Here is a 20,517-nt window from a genome sequence, read left to right on the forward strand (position 1 = left end):
CACACAGCCGCTCCAGTGTCATCTGAAAAGCCCTTTGTTGTCACATGGTGGCCCATTGTGTGTGTGAAAAGCAACAAGCCTTGTGTGCAGCTTTGAGCAAACAGTGAGGAGGATTCACAGACCACCCATGTAAACAGGCCTCCCTGGGCAGCAGCACCGCTGCGGTTCATGTTAACTATTAACTTTAACAACATATTTCACGTCGGTAGAAGTGGCTCTGATGTGGCTCTGGGCAGCGAGGCGGCTGCATGGCATTTTCATTTTGGTACCAAAGCTGAACCTAAATTTAATTTGAATCCACAGCTGATAAAACACAATCAGAAACATGCAGTGGGGACAGAAAATGGAAAGATGTCTCTTCAGGAATCAACATTCATAGAGAAGATCATTCATCTCTCTTATAATGTAATATTCAGTTAAATATTTATCTGCCAGACGCGCCGCAGCATCTGATGGAGATGAATATTGAATAACTGGTCTGTTGTCGACAGCTAGTCTGTAAAACATCAAGAAATATTTTCTTGTTATTAGATAATCAGGATTGGAAAATTTTTATTCACTTTGGATTTGATGAGAGAAGTTGAATGGGAGTCTATGGAGCCGGAGGCTTTTTGGAGCCGACCTCTAGTGGCACTCGCTGGTATTGCAGCTGAAGACACTTCTGGATCAGAACCATTTTACAGATCTGAAGCTACGAACTCTTTTATATTCAGTCTGTTAATAAGGAGGAAACATGAATAATTCATAATCATACATACATGAAACAAAAGAAGTTCACTTTTATAATCACCTTGTCTTCATTGTGAGATTGAAGTGGACTTTATTTCCTTTACGTTTCTGAGCTGGTGAATTTGAGGTGTTTAGTGTTGTGAGTCTGAAGCAGCTGATGAGGAGTTGTAATGATGAACATGTCCGTTTACCTGAGCTCTGACTCACCACTGCTGCCTGGCTTGTGGTCAGCCAGGTGTTATAAAGAGGAAGAAGAGAAAATGAGGAAGCCACATGGTGAAACTCCCTCAGCAGCAGCAGTGTTTCCTCTAAGCTGCATCGATCGCTTCAGTCGTAGGACATGTGACATCAGCCCATCCATCCTCCCTCCTCATCCTCCTCAGCCTCTTCATCCTCCTCCTCTTCCTCATCCTCCTCTCTCTCCTCCTCCCTCAGACCTGATCCAGTGCACCAATGAGATGAATGTGAATATCCCTCAGCTGGCGGACACGCTGTTTGAGCGGACCACCAACACCAGCTGGGTGGTGGTCTTCAAGTCGCTCACCACCACCCACCAACTGATGGTCTACGGCAACGAGGTCAGCACTCTGAGGGATGATGTTTAGATTAAACATGTTGCCAAAGCATAAACTCTCACAAAAATAGTAGAATATAAATGATAAAGCCAGTTCTACTGTCAGCATGCATGCATGCAGCCAAGTCTCAGATTATGTGGCTTAAATTGATCAAGTCTTCTAAAATGTGTTTATATTTTGAGCAGCTTGTCAGAAAATGAGTTTCAGTTTCAACATGTTTCACAATGAACACAGATTCTGTTTCTTCTTTCCAGACTTTGTCTTTTATGGCGACCAGTTTCAATAATAATAATCACTGATTCTATATTTCTATATTAATTTGTCTTTTTATGGGATGTTTTATTTGGGTCAGATTTTTTGCTAATTGAATTTCTCTGTCTAGTAAATTGTAGCGTTCTAGTTTATGTACCAATTGGATTTCTGTTTCTTGGTTTATTGTCTTTATCCATTTGGATTATTTGTCATTGTTCTTTTTTTAATTTAAATTCAGAAGTCTGGCTCGGCGCTGCAGCTGCAGACAGTTTTTATGTTTTTACAGAACTGAAGATGGACCTTTTGAGTCCCATTTTTCTTGACATACATACAAATCACGGGTATTTCATTTGACATTTGACTAAATGACCGAAGTGGAGCTGTTGCACAACAGTGAGCTGGTTGAAAACAGTGCCTGCAGACTTCCTCATGTGTTGATTCTCCTGCAGAGATTTATCCAGTATCTGGCTTCAAGGAACACACTCTTCAACCTCAGCAACTTTCTGGACAAAAGCGGCCTACAAGGTATTTCACCAGCTCCAAGCAGGTACTCTGCCATGTTCACCAGTGACCACCCAGTGTGACCCCCCCCCCCCCTTCTGTTTGTGATGCAGGCTACGATATGTCCACGTTCATCAGGAGGTACAGCCGCTACCTGAACGAGAAGGCCGTGTCCTACAGGCAGGTCGCCTTTGACTTCACTAAAGTGAAAAGAGGGTGAGGATCATGTTCACTTCTTAGCTTGCACCCGAGCCGAGCTTGAATTTCTTGTTCCAGAAACTTGGTGTTGTTTGACACCGTTAAAGAAGGAAGGAGACGCACAGGACTGAGAATAACACTGCAGTCGTTTTATTTCCTGCAAAATACATTGTGACAGTTTTGGTCAAAGTTGCATAAGCTCCTCAGATATATGCAACATTTCACTTCTGCAGCTCCAGTAGGAGAAAAAAAGACTTCCTGTTTTTCACTTCATCATTTCAAAGGAAAAGTTCTTCCAGATAAGTCGATGGATGAAGCAGCTTTTTACCAAATCTTGTGAAGCTGGACACAAGCAGGTGTGATGATACGGCCTAGTTGTTTAGCGTTACTCTCCCTGATCCAGTGGGTCTACAACCCTGTTTGCAAATAAGAACAGAATGCAATGATTTGTTCAACATATAAACTCGTATTTAATTGAAAATAGACCAAAAAAAACATCAAATGATGAAACGGAGAAATGTTATTGTTTTATTAAAAATATATGCTCATTTTGAATTTGAAGGCAGCAACACGTCTCAAAACAGTTTGGCAGGAACAACAAATGCATCTCAGTGCATGACGCTGTCCACCTTTTTAGAGACGTGTTGCTGCCATCAAATTCAAAATGAGCAGATATTTTTCATAAAACAATACAATTTCTCAGTTACAACATTTAATATGTTGTCTTTGGTCTATTTGTAATTAAATATGGGATTACGTGATTTCCAGATCATTGCTTCTTTGTTTTTATTAACATTTTACACTTTTTTTGGACTTGGTGTTGTCAGACTTGATATTGTGAAGCTCTCCACTGCAGGAGGAGGAGTTCTCATGTTTATGTGTTGATTCAATGACTTGAGCATCATAAAAATCAACCATGTCATTGACAGCCAACATCTAAATCTTCAAATAATGACAGTCGGTTCAAGGCTCCTCGGTTTTCCTTCCGCAGGTCTGATGGAGTGATGAGAACCATGAACACAGAGAAGCTGCTGAAAACCATCCCCATCATCCAGAACCAGATGGACGTGTTACTGGACTTTAACGTGAGTGTCGTCTGCATCTCCTGTCGTCTAAAAAACGCCTGCTGACAGTTTAAACACCTCCTCCTCCTCTCGTCCAGGTCAACGCCAACGAACTGACCAACGGCGTGATCAACGCGGCCTTCATGCTCCTGTTCAAAGACGCCATCCGACTGTTCGCAGCCTACAACGAGGGCATCATCAACCTGCTGGGTGAGTCCCAGCGAACACTGAACACCATCATCTACCTGATACAGCAGCTGTTTCCCTGCTGACCTCAGGACTTCTCTGACATTAATATGCAGCCGGCTCGGCGTCCTCCTCTTAGCGTGATGAGCATGCATTGCAGCACTTCTATAGGGCGAGGCTCCCCACCTTGTTTTCACCTTCTTGCTGATAGAAATTATTTTGCGTAGGCCTCGTTTGCATACTGTGATGATGACTGCACAGATAGTAGCGCTCAGCTGTGAGCTCATTCGTCTGTGTGAAGCTGAATCAGGAGGAATGCAGAGAAACTGACATCCAACAGGAATACCGGCGATCACGTTGGAGTTGAAGCTGTACAAAAAGTCCCCGACGCTCATGGTCACGTGATGGGACTTCAGTACATCACATGTACAGTGGGTACGGAAAGTATTCAGACCCCTTTAAATTTTTCACTCTTTGTTTCATTGCAGCCATTTGCTAAAATCAAAAAAGTTCATTTTATTTCTCATTAATGTACACTCAGCACCCCATCTTGACAGAAAAAAACAGAAATGTAGAAATTTGTGCAAATTTATTAAAAAAAAGAAAAACTGAAATATCACATGGTCATAAGTATTCAGACCCTTTGCTGTGACACTCATATTTAACTCACATGCTGTCCATTTCTTCTGATCCTCCTTGAGATGGTTCTACTCCTTCATTGGAGTCCAGCTGTGTTTAATTAAACTGATTGGACTTGATTAGGAAAGGCACACACCTGTCTATATAAGACCTTACAGCTCACAGTGCATGTCAGAGCAAATGAGAATCATGAGGTCGAAGGAACTGTCCAAGGAGCTCAGAGACAGAGTTGTGGCAAGGCACAGATCTGGCCAAGGTTACAAAATAATTTCTGCAGCACTCAAGGTTCCTAAGAGCACAGTGGCCTCCATAATCCTTAAATGGAAGAAGTTTGGGACGACCAGAACTCTTCCTAGACCTGGCCGTCCAGCTAAACTGAGCAATCGTGGGAGAAGAGCCTTGGTGAGAGAGGTAAAGAAGAACCCAAAGATCACTGTGGCTGAGCTCCAGAGATGCAGTAGGGAGATGGGAGAAAGTTCCACAAAGTCAACTATCACTGCAGCCCTCCACCAGTCGGGGCTTTATGGCAGAGTGGCCCGACGGAAGCCTCTCCTCAGTGCAAGACATATGAAAGCCCGCATAGAGTTTGCCAAAAAACACATGAAGGACTCCCAGACTATGAGAAATAAGATTCACTGGTCTGATGAGACCAAGATTGAACTTTTTGACGTTAATTCTAAGCGGTATGTGTGGAGAAAACCAGGCACTGCTCATCACCTGCCCAATACAATCCCAACAGTGAAACATGGTGGTGGCAGCATCATGCTATGGGGGTGTTTTTCAGCTGCAGGGACAGGACGACCGGTTGCAATTGAAGGAAAGATGAATGCGGCCAAGTACAGAGATATCCTGGAAGAAAACCTCTTCAGATATCCTGGAAGAAAACCTCAGACTGGGCCGAAGGTTCACCTTCCAACAAGACAATGACCCTAAGCACACAGCTAAAATAACAAAGGAGTGGCTTCAGAACAACTCTGTGACCATTCTTGACTGGCCCAGCCAGAGCCCTGACCTAAACCCAATGGAGCATCTCTGGAGAGACCTGAAAATGGCTGTTCACCAACGTTCACCATCCAACCTGACGGAACTGGAGAGGATCTGCAAGGAAGAATGGCAGAAGATCCCCAAATCCAGGTGTGAAAAGCTTGTTGCATCATTCCCAAGAAGACTCATGGCTGTACGAGCTCAAAAGGGTGCTTCTACTCAATACTGAGCAAAGGGTCTGAATACTTATGACCATGTGATATTTCAGTTTTTCTTTTTTAATAAATTTGCACAAATTTCTACGTTTCTGTTTTTTTCTGTCAAGATGGGGTGCTGAGTGTACATTAATGAGAAATAAAATGAACTTTTTTGATTTTAGCAAATGGCTGCAATGAAACAAAGAGTGAAAAATGTAAAGGGGTCTGAATACTTTCCGTACCCACTGTAGATCTGGTTAGGGCCCGAGCACCGAGTGGTCGCCTTTTAACATGTTCAAAAACTCATTCAACTTTACACAAAAGTCAGCTCCAGTACAAATGGAAGTATTCTATAGGTTTTGGTCACAAAATGGCTCGCTATCGCCCCCTATATTGAGACCTCAAGGCTGCTTTCACCGACATGAACAAAATTCGGTAGACATGTGTATCACGCATCACAAAAAAGTATCTTGGCACCATGACCAAAACTCAACAGGAAGTCTGCCATTTTGAATTTAGTGGCCATTTTGGCGATTTGCATGTGTTGCACTTTAATGAACTCCTACAGATTTTATCGACTTGAAATTTGGTGCGTCCAGTCTTAATGCCGTTGGGATGAAAAGTTATGAAAATAATTTGTTTTCGTCAAACGATGCACCTGTGGCGTGGTGGCCATTTTGAGTGTATCGCCATGATATTAAAGTTGCTGTAATTTTGATGTACAGTGTCCGATCTTCCTCAAACTTTACATGTTTGATAAAAAGTCCCCTCCTGAAGACATCTGCATGGTCATACTCAGTAAAAGTCATAGCGCCACCTACTGGCAACAGGAAATTAAGTCTTTTATACTCTGACATGCTTCTTCGAGCCAGTTGATCACGTCAACATTAAATCAGGTCTAATAAGCCTCAAGACGTTGATGATGATATGTTGAGAAATCAATAATTTCCTTCTTTTTTTTTCAGTTCCCATACACATTGCAAATTTCTTTACATGTTTTATGAATGACTAAAGATTCTGCTTCATCCTCCACAGCACCTTGAACACTTCTGAGACACTTTTACTGCTCCTTGGAATAGATTGAAGCACATTAATGTCACTACAGTAGGAATAATTTATAATAATTTATATTTATGAAAAAAAGTGTTCCATAATAAACATGTACAGCTGCTGCTTAGCTCGCTCTGCCCCACTCAGCAAACCTCTTTAGCGTTGACGTACTGACCGGAAACCGGGTTATTTCACTGAGACGGTTGGAAGAGTTGGTCTCCGACTAATTTATATTGTTTTTCTTTTACCGTTCATACCAGTATTGTGCAAATACGTCGCCTTGGCTCCTAAAGTCTCAGCAGGAAGCCCATTTATTACCTGCTGTATATTTGAGAGTTCATAAATAAATGACTTCAGACCAGTACTGAGCCTCACTGACACGTCCTCACTCTCACTCATTGCTTGTTTACCGTTAGCCAGTTAGCCGTTAGCCTGCTCGCTGCAGCTAGAACACAAGTGCTGCTTAAAACTGTCAAAGTCCTCGCTGCTTCAACACTCAGGCTAACAAACGTTTCTACTATTTGGGCGAGTCCAACGTCTGCTCACCCGGATCTTCTGTATATCCGTCGTATCGTTGAGACCAATGAAACTCTGGACGTATAGAAGAACTGGACTCAGAACTGTTTTATGTTGCGAAAATATAAACTTCAAAATGTCAGAAATGAGTAAAACGATGATGTTGTTTGTGATAGCATTTTTGTTTTGACTCTTTTAACAGAAAAATACTTTGACATGAAGAAAGTTCAGTGCAAAGAAGGACTTGACATCTACAAGAAGTTCCTGACACGAATGACACGAATCTCAGAGTTCCTCAAAGTTGCAGAGGTGAGTCAGGAGCCCGGCCCACCCGTCAGGGGTTGCAAAGGATTCTGGGAGTGCAGGATAGTTTGGCTGCTGTTTCATGAACTCTGACGGTGTCTGTTCTTCTCCTGCAGCAAGTTGGAATCGATCGAGGGGACATCCCAGATCTGTCTCAGGTGAGTCGTCACATTCAATCATCACCATTCACTCCTCTGCTGGCACTGCTTTACTTCACTGGAGAATGGCCAAATTTTGGGACGTAATATAATACATAACATTATCATATGCAGAGTATCGCTATATATATATATATATATACACACACACACACATACATACACATTGGTGTGAAAAAGTGATTTCTTATTTTTTTGCATGTTTGTCACTTAAACATTTCAGATCATCAAACAAATTTCAATATTAGTCAAAGATAACACAAGTAAACACAAAATGCAGTTTTTAAATGAAGGTTTTTATTATTAAGGGAGAAAAACAATCCAAACCCACATGGTCCTGTGTGAAAAAGTGTTTCCCTCTAAACCTAATAACTGGTTGGACCACCCTCAGCAGCAACAACTGCAATCAAGTGTTTGTGATAACTTGCAATGAGTCTTTTCCAGCTGTGGAGGAATGTTGGCCCACTCATCTTTACAGAGTTGTTGTTGGAATTCAGCCACATTGGAGGGTTTTCCAGCACCAACCTCCTTTTTAAGGTCATGCCACAGCATCTCAATAGGATTCAGGTCAGGACTTTGACGAGGCCACTCCAAAGTCTTCATTTTGTTTTTCTTCATCCATTCAGAGGTGGACTTGCTGGTGTGTTTTGGATCATTGTCCTGCTGCAGAACCCAAGTTGGCTTCAGCTTGAGGTCACGAACAGATGGCCGGACGTTCTCCTTCAGGATGTTTTGGTAGATGGTAGAATTCATGGTTCCATTTATCACAGCAAGTCTTCCAGGTCCTGAAGCAGTAAAACAGCCCCAGACCATCACACCACCACCACCATATTTTACTGTTGGTATGAGGTTCTTCTTCTGAAATGCAGTGTTACTTCTACACCAGATGTAACGGAACACACACCTTCCAAAAAGTTCAACTTTGGTCTCGTCAGTCCACAGAGTATTTTCCCAAAAGTCTCGGGGATCATCAAGATGTTTTCTGGCAAAAATGAGACGAGCCTTCATGTTGTTTTTGCTCAGCGGTGGTTTTGGTCTTGGAACTCTGCCATGCAGCCATTTCTGCCGAGTCTCTTTCTTCTGGTGGAGTCATGAACACTGACCTGAACTGAGGCAAGTGAGGCCTGCAGTTCTTTGGATGTTGTCGTGGGGTCTTTTGTGACCTCTCGGATGAGTCGTCGCTGCTCTCTCGGGGTAATTTTGGTCGGCCGGCCGCTCCTGGGAAGGTTCACCGCTGTTCCATGTTTTCTCCATTTGTGGATAATGGTTCTCACTGTGGTTCTCTGGAGTCCCAAAGCTTTAGAAATGGCTTTAGAACCTTTTCCAGACTGATAGATCTCAATTACTTTCTTTCTCATTTGTTCCTGAATTTCTTTGGATCTCAGCATGATGTCTATCTTCTGAGGATCTTCTGGTCTACTTCACTTTGTCAGGCAGGTCCTATTGAAGTGATTTCTTGATTGAGAACAGGTGTGTCAGTAATCAGGCCTGGGTGTGGCTCGAGAAATTGAACTCAGGTGTGATGAACCACAGTTAAGTTATGTTTTAACAGGAGGGGGCAAACACTTTTTCACACAGGGCCATGTGGGTTTGGATTGTTTTTCTCCCTTAATAATAAAAACCTTCATTTAAAAACTGCATTTTGCGTTTACTTGTTATCTTTGACTAATATTTAAATTTGTTTGATGATCTGAAACATTTAAGTGTAACAGACATGCAAAAAAATTGGAAATCAGGAAGGAGGCAAACACTTTTTCACACCACTGTATATACACACACATATATATATATATATATATATATATCCAAAGTTGATCCAAAGTTAATCCAAAGTTGATGAAGGTTTATATATATATATATATATTTTATATATATTTATATATATAAACCTTCATCAACTTTGGATAATTTATCATCACTAACGAACCCGACAGAAAATACCGCATTGTCCTTAAAATCATTACGTTAAACACGTTCGTTAGTGATGATCATTTATCCAAAGTTGATGAATGTTTCGAGTTATTGGACTAAGAAGTCACATTCTTGGTCATAAAGTTGATGAAATAAAGTTTGCTGCTGTTTGATTCTCGCTCAGTTTCATGAGATGAGTCCTTTCTGAGTGTGACATCACTGCCGTCAGGTCGCTGTATTGAAATGGTGTAACTTCATAATCAAAGGTCTCAAATTCAAACTGTTGAGACAAAATGCACCAACTATGTATTAAACTATTTGATTCATGTCCCAACGTGGATGAATGTTTTTCACATAGACTGAAGGCGTGTCGAGTCAAACTGGTCAGAAATATTCGAATGACTTCGCTGTAGTCGGGAGACCAACTTCAAACTGGGATTTAGCTGCTTAGATTTAATGAAATGGGTCTTTGCAGGCAGAATACTGTTGCATTTAAATTGAGCCACAGCGCCACCTGCTGTCGTGGAGGGTGTGTCACTTTGATCATTACTGAAGAAAATCTTCTGTAAAATGATGGTGGGAACTTTGTGCCATAATTCACGTGATCTATTTAGTATTATTTGGGTTTGTTTTCTCGACGACGTGATGTTTTAGAGAAACGTTGTGTGTTTGTTTGACAGGTTGTGTTGCAGGTTGTTGATGTCGTTGTGTATTTGGAGACCGATCTGTGTTTGACAGGGAATCTTACAAACACTTCCAAAACATGTTTCTTTTGTTTGTAGGATTTTGGCAGGAAATTGTTTCCAAACAGAAGAAATAATAGAACTCAGCTTTATTTTACAAACTCTTGGTAGCTCAGAAAGTAATTTACCGTAAATGTGACTACCTGTTGACACGCTGATTCATTTAGTGCTGTTTGCAGACATTAAACTGCAGACTGAATACAGTGAGACTTCACATGTGACCTCTATGATCTGGACTTTCCGAATTTGGCCGTTCTTGTCCTCTAACGCTGCGCAGCTTCAGGCCTAACACGTTGTAACACAAACGCTGTGCACGCCAGGCAGCTCTGCATGCGTCCACAACACTGCACCGATGAACAGGACGCACACTCGCTCCTGACCTTGCACGTCTTGCAGCAAATAAAGGTGTGAATCCAGGGTTTCTGTGTTGGACAGGAGGCCAGTGAGCAGCGTCAATGTACCCGTAGCTCTGCATATGAACCAGAACTAGACAAGTTGTTCTTAATAACATCCTGACTATTACCACCTTTATTTTCTGTATTTCCCTTCCTTCTGTCTCCGTTTTCAGTTTACAGTTTGTGTAAGTATCTGAATCTTATCTCTCTATCTCCGTGTGTCCGTACCTGTTTGTGGACTCTTGGCATGCTTCGCTACTTCGTGCTCTTGTGTAATGCGTTCTTTAGCCTTTGAAACTTAACGTGTGTCAATGACCCTCCCTCCAGGCCCCCAGCAGCCTGCTGGACGCCCTGGAGCAGCACTTGGCCTCCTTAGAGGGGAAGAAGGTCAAAGACTCCACGGCAGCCAGCAGGTAGGTCGGCGTCCTCTCGGCTCACGTCCGCTGCAGCAGCTCCAGTGTTGGACTGATGTGTAGAAGTTATTTTGTTGTCGGAGTAAAACTTTGGGTCAACTTTGACACCACGGTGAAGAAAAGATGTAAGATGTTGATCTTCAGTCTCCCTGACTGGATTCTTACTCCCTGTTTTCCGTGTCTGTTCAGAGCCAGCACCCTCTCCAACGCTGTGTCCTCGCTGGCCAACACCGGCATCTCTTTCACCAAAGTGGACGAGAGGGAGAAACAGGCGGCCCTGGAGGAAGAGCAGTCACGCCTAAGAGCACTAAAAGTACACTTTTCCTTCCACTTCCATTCCTTTGTGCTGAAGGCACTTCAGTCCTGAGCAGCAGTATCCTGCTCGCACAGCCACAGTGCTCACCTTTAGTGTTGGAGTCTGCTCACCTCTCAGGCTTCGCACGGTGCTCTCTGTGGTCCATGAACGCCTTCCAGTTGTTTGTTGCACTCTGGTGAAAATAAAGAACCAGAATAACATCACTCAGACTAAAAACTTGCTGAAATGTTGCTAAAAATACAACCGGTGCCAAAAAAACCCGTCCTTTTTACTCCTGCTCACCCTCAGAGGTCATGTTTTCAGTTGGGTTTGAGGTTTCAGTCACCGCTGACGGCCTTGAAGTTGCCATTAGTTTTACTAGGATCCCTGTCTAGTGCTAAAATCACAGCATAGTCATGACAGTTGTTACAGATTTGAAGAATTTCTGTGCTTTCCCCTCATAGTTCCCATCTTCTCTCGACTGTGAGCTGCAGATAAACACACAATTCTTACAATAACCTACATTAGCCTACGTGTTGCTAACATTAGCCTCCTGTTTATTGCAGGACCAGCGTCTGAAGGAGCTCCAGAAGAATCCTGCCATGGCAATCACAGACCCCTCCCCCGTCTCCACTGTGGGCGGGACCCTTAACTCCGCCCCTGCCATCGACCTCTTCTCCACTCCCAGCTCCACCAACAGGTGAGGTCACATGACTCACACCTGCTGAGGATGGATTAGGTGTTTTAAAACATTTCTAAATCATCTCACGGGTAGTTTGTTTTCTCATGAAGAGATAAATCTTTTCTGTGGTGATGATTGAAGAAGCAGAACAACAGTCTGAACAACACAAAGAGAATAAAAAGATACGGCAGTCGTAGTTTTAACTGGTTGGTCCTTCATGTCCTCGTTCTGCTGCAGCACCTCCAGGACCACCAACGACCTGCTGGACCTGCAGCCGGCCTTCCAGCCGCCGCTGTCCACCGCCAACACATGGGGAGGTGAGAGCGCCACTCCGTTGCCACGGTTACAGACACACACATCAGTACACACACCTCCAACACACACTCACCTGTACACACACCTCCAACACACACTCACCAGTACACACACCTCCAACACACACTCACCAGTACACACACCTCCAACACACACTCACCTGTACACACACCTCCAACACACACTCACTAGTACACACACCTCCAACACACACTCACCTGTACACACACCTCCAACACACACTCACCTGTACACACACCTCCAACACACACTCACCAGTACACACACCTCCAACACACACTCACCTGTACACACACCTCCAACACACACTCACCTGTACACACACCTCCAACACACACTCACCAGTACACACACAACACACACTCACTAGTACACACACCTCCAACACACACTCACCTGTACACACACCTCCAACACACACTCACCTGTACACACACCTCCAACACACACTCACCTGTACACACACCTCCAACACACACTCACCAGTACACACACCTCCAACACACACTCACCTGTACACACACCTCCAACACACACTCACCAGTACACACACCTCCAACACACACTCACCTGTACACACACCTCCAACACACACTCACCAGTACACACACCTCCAACACACACTCACCTGTACACACCACAGAGTGAAACTTCAGCCTCCAACTGAAGTGATGTACGTTTGATTGACAGTTTTATTATTAATGTAACACACACCTTTGCTTCCAGGTGTTGAGTCGCATGTTGAATCGTCCACCTGTCAACATTAACACAAGCTGAAACAACAACATGCTCAGATTTGTATTTTAGATTTTATTTTAATGTTGCTATTGTTGAAATAAAAACAGTCCCATATTTACAGATATGTAAGCGCCTGCAGAAACACTGCTCACATTAATACGCCTTTAAACACATCTTATTCTGCAGGTTTGGATGTTTCCAGTGTTCTTGTAGTAAACATTGTTAGTATCAATCAATCAATTCAACTTTATTTATAAAGCACTTTCTGTACATTTTGCTACGTTTCAAAGTGCTTAACAGATGATTGACAGGCCAGTAATGAGACAGAAAGTTGTAGACCAGAAAAATACAATAAATTTGAGAACAAATTAAAAAACAACAAGATAAAAGAAATGTAGAAGGTAGATCAAAAGGTAAAATCGAGTGAGATAATAGTTAGAAACTAAAATGGAGATAAAAATGAGGACAACGTATTAAAAAGATCAAAGTTGATCAGAAAGAGGGATAAAACATAAGATATGACACAAGAGGAATTAAAAGTGTAAAAGCAGCTCAACGGATGATAAAAGGTATGAAAATGTGGAGGAAATAAATAAATAAAAAACAAATGGATACAAATTTGAATAGAGTATAAATGTGAGTATAATATTGTGTAAATATTGTGGCTGCCTCAGATAAGATCTACGGTGACATCATTTAGGTGATGCTTTTAGTTGTGTCGTCTATCAGGAGAAGGTTTGCTTCCTCCAGCTGACCAGCAGCGTTCATGTTTCCAGTCTGCTGTCAGAGGTCAGAGGTCATCGGCTCTGATAAACCACTGGACTGGTTCTAAATGGGCGATAGAGCTGCTGGTCTGAACCTCTGATGTCGGCCAATCAGAGCAGAGCCTGACTTCACCCCGTCTCTGGATCTCTAACGCTGTTTTAATCCTTCTCACCTCCATCTCTGAGCCCCCCTCCCCCCATTCACCTGGTGTTGCATGCACTCTTTAACCACTCTGTTGTGTCTCACCCTCCTCTCCTCCATCATCTCTGTCCTCCTTCTCCTCCTTCTCCTCCTCTACCCGCTCAGATCCGTTCACCTCTGCTGCAGATGCTGCCGAGGAATCCATTCCCAACTCAAACCCTTTCCTCACTCTGCCTGTTGTCGATGTCCACCTGTCCTCGGCGTCCTCAGACGCCCTCGGTCTGTCCTGCGGGACACCGAGCCGCCACGTGTTCGGTGGGATTGTTTCGCTGCATCCTCACTTTTCTTTTACATTTCACTTTGTGTCCACTCGACATGTTTATGTTGTACCGATGTGATGGATCCCAAGACGTCCTGCTGGGGAAGATTTCCTGTGTGGTTTCCAAGCCAACACAGACGTGCAGTGATTGGACCACAGTTCAGATCACGTCTCACGCTCATCAGAGATCAGCGGCCGTGTTCAGAGACGCCGAGTCCTCTCGGAGCGCTGAACGTCACCTCAACGTGACCTCAGGGAGTTTATCTTCAGAGGGTTAGGAACCTTCTCAGAGCAACTCTGATGAAGGAAAGAACAGAAACGCTGATCTTAGTGAGGAGGTGTGGTCCACCCCGTTGCTAGGCAACACGTCCTTTTAAACCTTAAAACTTGAACTTTTATCTTTACGAGGATCTATTCCTACCTAACTTTAAGGGAACATTTTTAGAAATGTTTTCTTTCCCCACCAGGAGGAACTTGTGACTACGGCCCTGATGTTCGTTTTCTCAGCTCTTCACCTTCTCTAATTAAACAAGTTTCATCTTTTCTTTTCTTTTCTTTTCTTTTCTTTTCTTTTCTTTTCTTTTCTTTTCTTTTCTTTTCTTTTCTTTTCTTTTCTTTTCTTTTCTTTTCTTTTCTTTTCTTTTCTTTTCTTTTCTTTTCTTTTCTTTTCTTTTCTATCTTTGTGTTTGTGTTTGGAAGGTGTGTTGCGTGACTGTCCATCTTCATCAGCAGCCTTTTGTTTCTCTTCAGATCATTACAATCCTTTTTTTGCCTCGAGCTCCTCGCTGGCGTCTGATCTCGATGCTGCCGCTCAGCCAGAGACGCTGATCACAGGTACGGCTGCAGGACAGCTGACGTGACAGCAGTGACGTGTTGTGTAACGTTTGTCATGAGTTGAGGTGTATTGATGCGGTGTCTCAGTGAATTAGAGCCCCCCTTTTTTTTTTCTTCCTGTGAGCCTGTGGGCGGAGCCTGCATTGTTAAATGTCCCATATTGTAACATATCCATCTCTTTTTTTATTGTTATTATAAAGGAGGTCTAGTTTAAATACTGTAGGTGAACTCTGCTCTTTGGATGAGCCATTTGTACCGCTGTAAATTTGTGATGTCACAAATGTCTGCCGTCAGCGTTATAAGTCAGAAAACATGGAGCAGCTAACAAGCTACGAGACTTTAGTAAAGGTGTGGTTGGCCCGGGGGAGTGTCACTCTGGAAAGATTCAGCCAATCACAGGAGGTTATCGATATCGACGTACCTTAAACACAGAACGGTTTGTTCTTAAAAAGTTAGATGTAAAACTGTTTTTGGTGCTTAAAACCACAAAAATATCTCTAATGGAAATCAAGAAGGAAAAAAAAAACGCTGCAAAAGTGTCAAATATGGGACCTTTAATTTTTCCGTAGTTTTAAGCTAGCCGTGTGAAACGTTGGACTTTCCTACTCCTGCTGCTCTGGTATCTTCATGGTCTTCTTCCCTCCTCTTCTCCTCTTCCCTCTTCTCCTCCTTCCTCCTCTTTCTTCCTCCTCTTGTCCTCCCTCCTCTTCCGGCCTCTTCTCCTCCTCCTTCCTCTTTCTTCCTCTTCTCCTCCCTTCTCCTCTTCTCCTCCTCTTCCCTCCTCTCCTCCCCCCTCTTATTTTCCTCCCTCCTCTTCCCTCCCCCTCATCCCTCCTCCTCCTTTTCCCTCCTTCTATCCTCCCCCTCCTCTTCTCCTCTTCCCTCCTCCCCCTCATCTTCCCTCCTCTCCCCCTCTCCCACCTCTTCCCTCCTCCCCTCTCACCCCCTTCCTCTTCCCTCCTCCTCCTCCTCCTCCCTCCCCCTTCTCCTCTTCCCTCCTCCCCCTCATCTTCCCTCCTCTCCCCCTCTCCCACCTCTTCCCTCCTCCCCTCTCACCCCCTTCCTCTTCCCTTCCCTCCTCCTCCCTCCCCCCTCCTCCCTCCTCCCCCTCCCTCCTCTTCTCCTCCTCCTGTCTTCCTGTGTGTCAGACTCCTTCTGTGGGCCTTACACCACCCCCCCAGTGTTCCAGTGTGAGCCTGCTGTTGGTCTGTTCAGAGGTAGGTAACTCCCGATCAGACCTCAGACTCCGTAACACTCAGGGTTTGTATAATGCTTTTATTTTCATTACTTTCATCATCAACAGTCAAAAATCTCCAAATATGACATTTATTGTCACATAAAATTTGAAAATTAAAAAAGTTGGAATGACAGAAATTTTGGCAATATTGATGGGAAAAAAAAAATTAGAATAGCAACCACTAATTTTTCTGTTAACTAATTGATTCATTTTTTTTTTTTTTTTTTTTTTAATAAAGGTGTTTCCTAAAGCTGGACTTTTTTTCACAGGGACGAGTTTTTAAGGAACTGAAAGGTTCCTTCAGCTCCTGTTTGCACAGTGTTTTAAAGGAGATTAAAGTCCTGTGATGGATGTTATTCTCCTGAGTTTTAGTAACAGTGGGCACACAGGTTCATTAACGCCACCTGCTGGACTGGAGAGTGACCAACCATCATCCATCAGTGACGTCATCAACATTCAGTGATGTCATCAACCATCATCCGTCAGTGACGTCATCAACATTCAGTGATGTCATCATCCATCAGTGACGTCATCGTTGGTTTGTGAACGTTATCAATCCTCCAGTTCAGATTCTGTCCGTCACCATCTTGTTAGTTCGGAGCGGTTCGGAGCAGGAAGTGACCATATTTGGACGAGCTGGGGGAGGAGCCAGCGGTGGATCTGACCGATCTGATCGGAAACCTGACGATACTACGTCCCGCCCACCGATAGCTGTAACCTGACTGCACCACAGGCCTGTCAATCAAACAGACACGCCCCCAAAAACAGGTCTTCTTGAATCTTCTTTTCTAATGAATGAGGGATTATTTTCAGATGGACCTCCAGAAAACTAATAAGAAGGAGTGACTTTAGCTAACAACACCGAGATAACTGATGGACACATTTTATTCACTTTGGATTTGATGAGAGAAGTTGAATGGGAGTCTATGGAGCCGGAGGCTTTTTGGAGCCGACCTCTAGTGGCACTCGCTGGTATTGCAGCTGAAGACACTTCTGGATCAGAACCATTTTACAGACCTGAAGCTACGTCAACTAATATTTATATATACATCCAAATATGGTCACTTCCTGCTCCAAACCGCTCCGAACTAGCAAAGATGGTGACGGACAGAATCTGAACTGGAGGATTCATAACGTTCACAAACCAACGATGACATCACTGATGGTTGATGACATCACTGCTGGCTGCTGGTTGGTCCTGATGCATCAACCTGTGTCTGAACACCACCAGTGTGTGACGTCACAGAAGAAAACAGATGTGTCTTTTGAAACCTGTTTTTTTTTTTTAAATGTCTCCTCTGCTTGTATGGATGCTTTCCTTTTTTCTTCCACCCGTGTTGGTGTTGAGAAGAACAGATGTTTTGGATCTTGAGGTATTTTCTTGTGTCCTCAGGGTTTACCGGCTCCCCGACGCCCCAGCAGAACTCTCCGGGCCTTCATGTCGACTTCGACTCGGTCTTTGGGAACAACACCAACGCTAACAACCTGGACGCTGCAGGTATGTGTTGGACTGCTGCAAGTTGCGCCTCCTAGTGGCCGTCCTGAAGGCAGCGGGCCTCGTGGCCTCTGCTGCCACCTGAAGGCTCGGAGGCAGGTTGCATGTTTATTGGATCATGTAGAGCAGGAGTCTTCAACGTTTTTCAGGTCAAGAACCCCCAAACTGACAGAGCAGGGACCCCCTACTATAGATACTGTATAAAATAGTGTTTTATATTAAACTGGAGGAGTGCAGGAGGTTTTGAGGGACAGGTCCAGGCTTGGAGGGACAGGTCCAGGATTGGAGGGACAGGTCCAGGCTTGGAGGGACAGGTCCAGGCTTGGAGGGACAGGATCAGGCTTGGAGGGACAGATCCAGGCTTGGAGGGACAGGATCAGGCTTGGAGGGACAGGTCCAGGCTGGTCTCCTGCTGAATGTGCATTTCTGACTGCAAGATAACATCTTCTGCCTCCATTTATCGATTCACTACAATATGTTGGATTCATGTTAATGTCGATTTAAAGACATTTAAATTTGTTTAAAAAAATTAAAACTTGTCTAATCAACCAGAAATTTCAGGGACCCTCTGCAGTACCTCTGCGGACCCCCTGTTGAAGACCTCGGATGTAGAGGATCTGGAACAGATAAAAAAAATCAAAGTGCTGCACTTTGATTAGTTTGTGTGTGGTTCATGTAAACTACAAATGTCCAAACCTCATCAGATTATGAAAGACGCTTTCTATTATAACAAGTTGAATCTTTTTATGAAGCCGCCAGCTTCTTTGGGCTGCTGGTTCTTCATTGGACAGAAGGGTTTCATTTACAGACTTAACACCTGGTTCACTGTTTGGAAAAGTAGAATAAAACCTTATTATTGCTGCAGGGAGAACGTCTGTCTGCACCATTACGTTTATCAGCCATTGAGGTTTTATACAATGTTTATTTGCTTGTTAGTTGTTGTTTTTTTATAGTTATTTGTATTGTCATCACTTCCAGTGACCATCCCATGATAATTCAGATTGTCAGAAAGCAGTGAGATCGCCTGAGACTGTCACTTGGGATTTGATTGGTAGTTAAACATGATTCTCCTCGTTGCTCGGTAGATAAGTCGGTGACATACAGCTGTGAGCTTTTCTGAGATAAAACACCAAACACGTGACCGATAGTTTCCAACAGCTGGTCTATCTTTGAGCTTCTCGTCATTCTGCTGTCTCATCAACATGTTCATGTGCAGACAGAGATTATCTGTGATGTGTGTTTTCTGTGGCTGCATTAAGACACACTTACTCACGTTATTGTGTGGTGCCTTTTTATCACAAACACACACACACGCACGCACGCACGCACACACACACACACACACACACACACACACACACACTCTCTCACAGCCACAGCCTCTCCGAAATCATCTATACCCAATCGTATTCCTGATCTGTTGCCATGGTAACCTCATTAGTTGTCAGATGTTCCAGCAGGTGGGTTTTTTCTGTCTTTACACAGCTTTTCCAGTGTTTTGTTGATCCTGTCTTAACTTTTTTGCCGGCATTGAATAAAAAATGAGCAGATATTTTTCTTTGGTATACAAAAGTGTATTAGTTTCAACATTTGTTGTCTTTGTTCCATTTTTAATTCAATATGGGTTTGTGATTTGCGAATTATGTTACTCAACATCATAAAAAAATGTTTCTAGTTACAAAACAAAATTGCCAATATTAGCCAACAGCAAAACAGAAATAACAACAGAAAGAAATAATACCAGAAAGAAATAACAACAGAAATAAATAATACCAGAAAGAAATAATACCAGAAATAAATAATACCAGAAAGAAATAATACCAGAAAGAAATAACAACAGAAAGAAATAAGAACAGAAAGAAATAACAGAAACAAATAACAACAGAAAGAAATAATACCAGAAACAAATAACACCAGAAACAAATAACAACAGAAAGAAATAACACCAGAAACAAATAACAACAGAAAGAAATAATACCAGAAAGATATAACAACAGAAAGAAATAATACCAGAAAGATATAACAACAGAAAGAAATAATACCAGAAAGATATAACAGAAAGAAATAATACCAGAAAGAAATAACAGCAGAATGAAATAACACAGAAAGAAATAACACCAGAAAGAAATAAGAACAGAAAGAAATAACACTATAAAGAAATAACACCAGAAAGAAATAACACCAGAAAGAAATAAGAACAGAAAGAAATAATACCAGAAAGAAATAACAACAGAAAGAAATAACACCAGAAAGAAATAACACCAGAAAGAAATAACACTAGAAAGAAATAACAACAGAAAGAAATAACAACAGAAAGAAATAACACCAGAAAGAAATAAGAACAGAAAGAAATAATACCAGAAAGAAATATTACCAGAAAGAAATAATACCAGAACGAAATAACACCAGAAACAAATAACAACAGAAACAAATAACAACAGAAACAAATAACAACAGAAACAAATAATACCAGAAAGAAATAACAACGGAAATGAATAACACCTGAAAGAAATAACACCAGAAAGAAATAATACCAGAAAGAAATAACAACAGAAAGAAATAACACCAGAAAGAAATAACAACACAATGAAATAACACCCGAAAGAAATAATACCAGAAAGAAATAACAACAGAAAGAAATAATACCAGAAAGAAAAACAACAGAAAGAAATAACACCAGAAAGAAATAACAACACAAAGAAATGACAACAGAAAGAAATAATACCAGAAAGAAATAACAAGAGAAAGAAATGACAACAGAACGAAATAACAACAGAACAAAATAATACCAGAGAGAAGTAACAACAGAAAGAAATAAGAACAGAAATAAATAACACCGGAAATAAATAACACCTGAAAGA

The 20,517-nt window shown here is 42.6% G+C and overlaps 1 protein-coding gene across 9 annotated transcripts in view; it reads left to right on the forward strand.

The window, feature by feature from the left end:
* LOC138614170 (phosphatidylinositol-binding clathrin assembly protein-like) overlaps positions 1-20,517 on the forward strand; it is a 39,354-nt gene that overhangs the window by 11,282 nt on the left and 7,555 nt on the right. For 3 of the 9 annotated variants that reach the window (XM_069687430.1, XM_069687434.1, XM_069687431.1), the window contains exons 3-18: positions 1,165-1,307; positions 2,006-2,081; positions 2,171-2,273; positions 3,247-3,340; positions 3,418-3,529; positions 7,094-7,200; positions 7,311-7,352; positions 10,575-10,586; positions 10,729-10,814; positions 11,004-11,127; positions 11,676-11,809; positions 12,029-12,108; positions 13,937-14,086; positions 14,841-14,924; positions 16,073-16,141; positions 17,555-17,659. In XM_069687430.1, coding sequence (XP_069543531.1) covers positions 1,165-1,307; positions 2,006-2,081; positions 2,171-2,273; positions 3,247-3,340; positions 3,418-3,529; positions 7,094-7,200; positions 7,311-7,352; positions 10,575-10,586; positions 10,729-10,814; positions 11,004-11,127; positions 11,676-11,809; positions 12,029-12,108; positions 13,937-14,086; positions 14,841-14,924; positions 16,073-16,141; positions 17,555-17,659 — 1,521 coding nt within the window. The remainder of the gene's footprint in view (positions 1-1,164; positions 1,308-2,005; positions 2,082-2,170; positions 2,274-3,246; positions 3,341-3,417; positions 3,530-7,093; positions 7,201-7,310; positions 7,353-10,574; positions 10,587-10,728; positions 10,815-11,003; positions 11,128-11,675; positions 11,810-12,028; positions 12,109-13,936; positions 14,087-14,840; positions 14,925-16,072; positions 16,142-17,554; positions 17,660-20,517) is intronic. The other 6 variants (XM_069687435.1, XM_069687433.1, XM_069687436.1 and 3 more) reach the window with 6 other exon arrangements.

Source organism: Brachyistius frenatus, unplaced genomic scaffold (genome assembly GCF_029030835.1).
Source record: "Brachyistius frenatus isolate BFR_SWC_R1_liver_20210118 unplaced genomic scaffold, ASM2903083v1 Contig_462, whole genome shotgun sequence".
NCBI lineage: Eukaryota > Metazoa > Chordata > Actinopteri > Embiotocidae > Brachyistius > Brachyistius frenatus.